General features: G+C 35.2%; 1 protein-coding gene across 1 annotated transcript; it reads left to right on the forward strand.

The window, feature by feature from the left end:
* The first annotated feature begins 454 nt into the window (after nucleotides 1-454).
* On the forward strand, nucleotides 455-5,260 carry LOC126832684 (frizzled-2). The gene has a single exon (XM_050563549.2). The coding sequence runs from the start codon at nucleotides 703-705 to the stop codon at nucleotides 2,458-2,460; it is 1,758 nt and encodes a 585-aa protein (XP_050419506.1). The 5' UTR covers nucleotides 455-702; the 3' UTR covers nucleotides 2,461-5,260.
* Nucleotides 5,261-7,640: the final 2,380 nt, after the last annotated feature.

The following is a 7,640-nucleotide window of genomic DNA, read 5'->3' on the forward strand; positions in this document are numbered from 1 at the left end:
TATTGAATGGAGACAATGAGAAGCTATTAAACCCTGCTTACTAGAGTGACATTAGGTAGATTAAAAAGCAATACAGAGTGGGGATGGCTTCTCCTTTCGCATGAATAACAAGAAACGCGATATCGTCTGCCAGATGCGTACGCATATATTTGACATAGTTAGATGGCCATTGAGGTAACTGTCTCAATTTGCATATATAGGCCTTAGTGAAAACAAGAATTTTATGAGCCGGTTATCAATGTGCGATGGCACGCTGAGCTAAAAATCATTACCACTTATACTGCTTTAATCAAGCAAATTTTGTGGTCAATCGTCCCTGAAGTAACATTTTCGCCGAGGGAAGAGAACGGAACAGCCCCAGTGCAGATTGGACCAATCACTACCTAACAGATTGGTATGCATAGTATTTCATTGGTTCGTTGACCTGTTGTAGTTTCAAGATCCCCGCCTTACCGTCAGAAGCTTTGTTGGGTTGTGGAGCAGATGGAATTTTGGGTCTCGCGAAACAGTGAAATGCGTTTGTCTGTTTGAAAGTACTCTCACAAAGGCAGCCATGATCCTATGACGAGAAGTATGTGGAGTATATCGTGTGAATAAGCGAGGGATATTTAGCCATGTTCATAATTCAGTAAATAACAGTATTTCTATCGGTAATTTATAATAAGTCACTGGAAGTAGCAGCGAGGAGAGGTTTATTCCAAGATGGCGAGAAAGGACTTGTGTACGAGAGTGTTATCAATAACATTAGTGGCTTTGTTACTGGGAATAGAAAATAAAGGTCGTGTATTCAGCAGTCAGGCTTATACTAGGATAACAGACCAAGCCCTAGCGCCACACGGTAAATGCGAACCGATCACTATACCACTTTGTAAAGATATTCAGTATAATGAAACTATTATGCCAAATTTGTTAAACCACCAGAAACAGGACGACGCGGGTTTAGAAGTTCATCAGTTTTTCCCATTGGTAAAAGTACAGTGTTCGACACAGCTGAAATTTTTCCTCTGCACAATGTACGTTCCTGTGTGTACGGTTTTAGAAGATGCTATCCCACCCTGCCAGTCGCTGTGCAATCAAGCTCGGGATGGATGCGAAAGTTTAATGAATAAGTTCGGTTTCCAGTGGCCAGACAGCTTAAAATGTGAAAAATTCCCCCAAACTGGATTATGTGTTGGAGAAAATACAACAGAACCAACCACACAGAAAACTCCGACAGCAAAACCAGGAAATCCCAATGTTCCAGGGCGTGGTGGCGGCGGCACATATAATCCAGACCGTCCTGGGTCAGGCGGAGGATCAACTGGTTCTCACGACGTAAATATTTCTAGAGACTTTGGTTTCAGTTGCCCTGATGAATTAAAAGTTCCCAAAGGTTTTGATTACAACTTAAAAGTTGGTCACCACCTTGAAAGAAACTGTGGGTCACCCTGCTATAACATGTTTTTTAAGTCAGAAAAAAGGGAGTTTGCACGTTGGTGGATTGGTGTTTGGTCATGCATTTGCCTAGCCTCAACTCTTTTCACCGTTCTGACTTTCCTGATTGATATGCAGAGATTTAGATATCCAGAGAGACCCATCATTTTCTTATCTGGATGCTATTTCATGGTTGCCATGGCCTATGTGGTTGGATTTGCTCTCAGGGAAGAAGTGGGCTGTATGGAACCTTTTGAACCTCCAAATGATAAAATCATGAAAGAAAGCATGGTTCCAATTATTACTCAAGGAACCAAAAAGGAAGGATGTACCATTTTGTTCATGATGTTATATTTCTTTAGTATGGCCAGTTCTATTTGGTGGGTTATTTTAACCCTCACATGGTTTTTGGCTGCAGGAATGAAATGGGGACACGAAGCCATTGAAGCCAACTCACAGTATTTCCATCTAGCCGCCTGGGCAGTTCCTGCAATTAAGACCATTGCAATTTTGGCAATGGGACAGGTCGACGGAGATGTTCTTAGTGGGGTTTGTTTTACAGGAATATTCGATGTGGATGCGCTTCGTGGATTTGTCTTGGCACCTCTAGTTGTGTATCTTATCATCGGAACATCATTTTTATTGGCAGGATTTGTGTCACTGTTCCGCATCCGAACAATTATGAAAAGTGACGGTACAAAAACCGACAAACTTGAAAAATTGATGGTGCGCATTGGAATATTTTCAGTACTGTATACCGTACCTGCCACAATTGTCATAGCTTGTTACTTCTATGAACAGTCTTTCCGTGAAAATTGGATGGTGACCTGGTGGGCCACAACATGTAAAGGCTACCACATCCCCTGTCCGTTCGATCTTAAATCCAAACCGTGGCCAGACTTTAACGTGTTTATGATCAAATACCTCATGACTGTTATTGTAGGAATAACATCAGGAGTTTGGATTTGGACAGGAAAAACCTTCATGTCGTGGAGGAATTTTTATGGACGTATTTTTTCACCAAGAGGTAATGAATCCGTAGTCTGAAGACAATCCATGACTTAAATGGTTTTAGCTTAAAACAAACCATAAAACGGTTACAGGGCCCCCTCCTGAACCGGGAGGGTTGTCAATCGTCCAACAGAGAAAGCTTTAAATTATTGGATATTTTACAAACAAAAGACAATCAAAGTGATAGGAATCACTGAAAATATTTTTTCTATCTGAAAACACCAGTGTTGGCTTAAGGTGTTCAAATGTGGAACATTCACCATTTTTGGGTAAAGACAGATATAATGTATTAAATGGTGCTATCGTTTCAGAAACAGGGTTTTTAGGAACAAGAAAGATACTATTTCCTTGAAAATCTGGATTCATAATCTGAAATGCTTTTACCAGATTGTCTTAGTGCGGTGTTGTTGAGTGATATGGCATCAGTCTTGATGAGAGAGTTAGACCCAGAACTTCACTCTACAACCCATATTAATAGTCTTTCCTACAGACTGTCTAGTTTCTTAGTTCTGGTTTACATGTATACATAGGCACCAATTCCATGGTAGGCTAGTTCCTGATATTTTGAAATGGAATCCACCTGTGTATCTGCTATTCTTGTAGAAACCTTTATTTGGTACCAGTGTTGTAAATGTCAATTTGTGAGACCAACATCAATAAATTGGTTTGAAACGAATTGAAAACATAGCCGCGCTACGTCAACCATGTGTTGTGATTCAAATCTGATTTTATTTTTGGGCAAATTACTAAATAAGCTTACAGAAAACAATTTAATACTGGTATTTGTTAAATACTGCAAATTTTATTTTATCTTTGATTTGTAATTCATTTGATCTAAGCGGCAAGAAAAGAGTCTGGTTTTAAAGGTGTCCCAAATTAGTGCTTTTCAAAGAAAGTTCAAATTTCTAATTATAAAATCTTTTCTACTTATTGTGGTATTGGTGCAATCAAAAGTTTTGATTTTGGCTCAAAATGTGGGTTTTCATTTTTTTTTTTTTCGCTTTGTGATTTTATTTATCAGGGATTCTAAGAACAATAATATTGAGACTTTCTGAAATTTGTTATTTGTCCTAATTTGAAGGTCACTTGTACTTTTTTCAGAAATGTCTTGAACACAAAAGAAAATTCTAATTTTCTTTGATCAAAGCATGAAATGTTTCAACTGTTGACAAAAAATGGATATTTGTGATGAACTTGTAATATATTTTTCCATTTTTGGAAGATAATGAATATTTTGTGTATTATTGGTTCCAGAACTACAATATTGGAACTCAGACATTTTTCACTATGTGTGAATTACAATAAACAGTGGAGTATTACCTATATATAATTATTATTATTATTAATGTGAACATATTAATATAAAACTTTTGTTAATATATTATTATATTCTTGTGCTAAAGAGAAACAGTTTGTGTATAATAGGCCGATGTAGTTACATGTTTCCTCTGTGTGTGACGTATATACATGTAAAATGTGTCATGTTCAGAAGTTCTTGACAAAAACAGTTCTTCAATCTCGAAATAATACATTCAAACAGTGAAGATTTTTAAATGTGGATTAAATATTTTAAAATTTTTGTGGTCACAGAATTTTTAAAGAAATGTGTTTTAATATGGAGAACTACGAATTCAAAGACTAGTGTGGATAAAACCAATTTTGTAAATATTTTGTAATTTTAATGTGTATTAAGACCTGAATGAGAGCTGAGTTTTATTTTAATACAAGTTAAACCCATTGTTTCACCTATAAACTATACAATTTCATTTCAGAAGTTTTTAATTATATATTTAAAGATTTATATACATGTACTGTAGGTATAAAACTACAGTATTATTTTAATATATTTAGTACCCTCCAGTTATTGGAAGTATTTTTATAAGATTTATTGATCATGTAGTGGTTCTGTGAAATAATCCATGATTTTGATTATCTACATAATATTTGGTCAGGTTCCTTCATTAAATACCCAAAATGTGAGTCAATATTGCATTTATCCAACTTACAGCAAGGCAGTTTGTCGTGGTTAGTATTTTCATCTACATCTTATGCCATTATGTATAGATTGTAATTTTTCAACATTTAATATTGTCAGAAACTCTCTTGAACCATCAAAATCTGTCAATAATCTTGAATGCTTCCAAAAAGTTTGAATTTGATATTTTGATCTGGCAAAAATTGTTTGATGTTCATAAGTCAGAAAATGTAAAACTTGTGTTTCATTTATAGGGTCTGAAATCCAACATTTGAAAAAAATCCATTTATTTAAAGAGACTATAAATGTCTATTTGAATGGCATGTAAATGAATTCTAGAAATTTTTGATATGCTTTATGGACATGCATTATTTTGTAATGAATCAATCTAAAGCATTTATTTCATCAGCCATATTTCTACAAAAGTAAATGACAATTAGCCCCAACTTGACATATAGTGCAATGACCTTCATATATTGGCTGTGTTCAGGGTTCTTCTAATTAATGTTCTATATTGATATATTATTACATGTATATAAGTCATTATTATTTAACCATTGTTCATTAATTAGTATTTCTGTTAATTAATGGTTTCATGTTCATTAATAAGGGTTATTGTTGAAATAAAACTCAGTATGTACAAGTCTTAGTACTCTATGTAATGTTATATTATGTATGATACTAAATAATTCAAGTAAATAAATAAATAACCAAATAACTTATATACAAATCTTTTACATTTTATACTTGAAAAATCCTATATAGATTTTAGGGGGCATTTTGCCAAGGAAAATATTCATATATGTATATGACTTTAAAGGGACATTTTGCTAAGTAAAATATTTGATTGAAAAGATGAAATATTATTTCAGGAGGTTTTTTTGTTTTAGTCACTGACAATCTTCGTTTTCTTATTGAAATTTCCCTTTTTAAAGTACAATGTATGATCAATGGAGATGCATTTCTTGTGGGTTTCTTTGGTTTTACGAGAAACTGTAGACAAAATACTCCTGTGTACCTGCTGCTGTTCATACAAAAGTTCCCTTATACCACACTGCATGGTGATCTTCATTAACCCAGTTGGTTTATGAAAGTAGGGGCCTTAAAATTAAACGCCATTCCATATCAGAAAAGTAGACCGTTGATCCCTATTTCATGTCATAAAAGTTACATAATACATGTAGTTGCATATATTTTTGGGGGGGTCACAAGAAACTATAAAAAATATGACTGGGGAAATTTTTGAGGTGAAGGGTGAAACTGCAGAAAAGATGCAGTTGGGTGATGCTTTCTTTGGGGTCACAAGAATAGGTAGTCATTGGTATTACTGCTGCCCTAGTTACGATATCTTGTCTGTGTATGCTTTTAATGTTTATGTAATTTAGCAGATAAATGTGTTTGTGTTAGATATACATGTACATGTATGTAGAGTGTTCAACCCGAATACAAAATCAGTATCACACAGCCATCACCATTACCCCTGTTGCAGTTAAAAAAGTTTAAACTCCATTTCATTTCAAACATGCAAAGTGTTGATGTACTGTGTGAAAAGAAAGAGAGAAATGGGGTTTAACGTCCACTCGACACAAACCAGGTCATTTCAGGACTTAACATATGGTTTAATTTTATTTCAACCATTAGCCTGCATGTAGGGGTCGGTCTTTAGCAGTGGGAGGACCCGGAGAAAACCCACGTGGTTGAACAGGCTACTCTACTAATCACGTCGAAAACATACCACTTGACTCAATGACAGACCTTGTGATTTCACGCACACGTTACCCCCCCCCCCCCCCCCACACACACACACACACACACACTGTACAAAAAAATATGCGATATTTTGCCCAGGATGTACTTACATGTATATATTTAGAATCTACACATCTGGATGCTTTTGTACTAACTATCTGCATCAAATCAAACTAAAATTATTTTGGATATTTGATGGATTGGGATTATGGATAAATTCTGTGGTTTGAATTGATGAGCGTCAATGTGACAGTTTGTTTGGAAGTGCAATGGAATATTGTCTAACTATTGGCATGTTATTAATAGATCACCGTTGTCTGTCAATATTGGTACGCCGGTTATATTTTCCACACATTCATGGTTTATCGTTGAACATGAACACAACTGGTACATCATTTGACTTGACAGGAGGAGGAAGGCCGACATGATAAACATCAGACGACGTAATAATAACTTTCAGTGGCGTATATTTATATCTTTGTACCGTTTATAATCGGGTTGCACAACGTGGTTTTAAATTACCAGAAAACCAGTAATAATCACCTATTAGTTCATTTTCTGGCGTGCCCCCTCACCCAACCCTTGTTAGTGGTGTAAAACCTTGCTCCTGGCAAGGGACAACGTGTAGTTGTTCGGATGGAACGGAAAACCGATGTCCCGTATAGACAGTTTCGAATTCGAAATAAGAATATGCTGTAGCGAAGCTGTCAGGGCAAAATTTCCCTCATAGCACACTGCATAGCGTATGTCCGTGTCCATTAGGACAAACAGTCTTTGAAGAAAAGTAGGACGTTAAACTTTATTTCATTTCAGAAAATTAATTTAAAAAAAAGCTCAATACTTCCTGAATAATTCCAGACGAACACGATAGTTTGCAATAAGATAAAAATAGCCACGCTATTCTCGAGTTTCTCAGAAATGTCAAGATTTTTAAATGAAAATACAAGTCTTTTTATTAATAATGTCTAATGTGACAATGTTAGACATATATAGATATATTGTTTCCATAGCAACAAGACATTTCGTAATCATTACATCAGGTGTCACTGTTAATGTATATACATATTTGCCGAACTTTTCTAGCCATAAAACACGGATGTCGTTCTACAATGGCATATATCAGTTGTAAAAACACAGCCGAAAGGGCTGGTAGTTACTATGTGGGAGTCTCAAATTAAAAATCTAGAGAGAACAAGGTATTAGATGTTTAAAAAAGAGTACCTCGTACAATAATATTTATAGATATATATCTTATCGGGTAGTTAGGCTATATAACCAACTCAGTTGCAATTTTTTTATTGTCTGAAAATAAACTTATAGAGCCTTAAAATTGGCGGACTTTATCATTTGAGGAACCTACAAATTTGGCACTCACCACCAGTATTTCAGACGAAGTTATGCGGTTATTACGTTTTCTAAATTTACATTTGTAAAGTAAGGCCTGCAGTCGTCAAATATTTCTTGAAGGCATATCCAACGTTTGCATTGAATA

Source organism: Patella vulgata, chromosome 9 (genome assembly GCF_932274485.2).
Source record: "Patella vulgata chromosome 9, xgPatVulg1.2, whole genome shotgun sequence".
Lineage (NCBI taxonomy): Eukaryota > Metazoa > Mollusca > Gastropoda > Patellidae > Patella > Patella vulgata.

Excerpts from the sequence above, each read along its gene's own strand:
- LOC126832684 (XM_050563549.2), top strand. The coding sequence starts at position 703 with ATGGCGAGAAAGGACTTGTGTACGAGAGTGTTATCAATAACATTAGTG.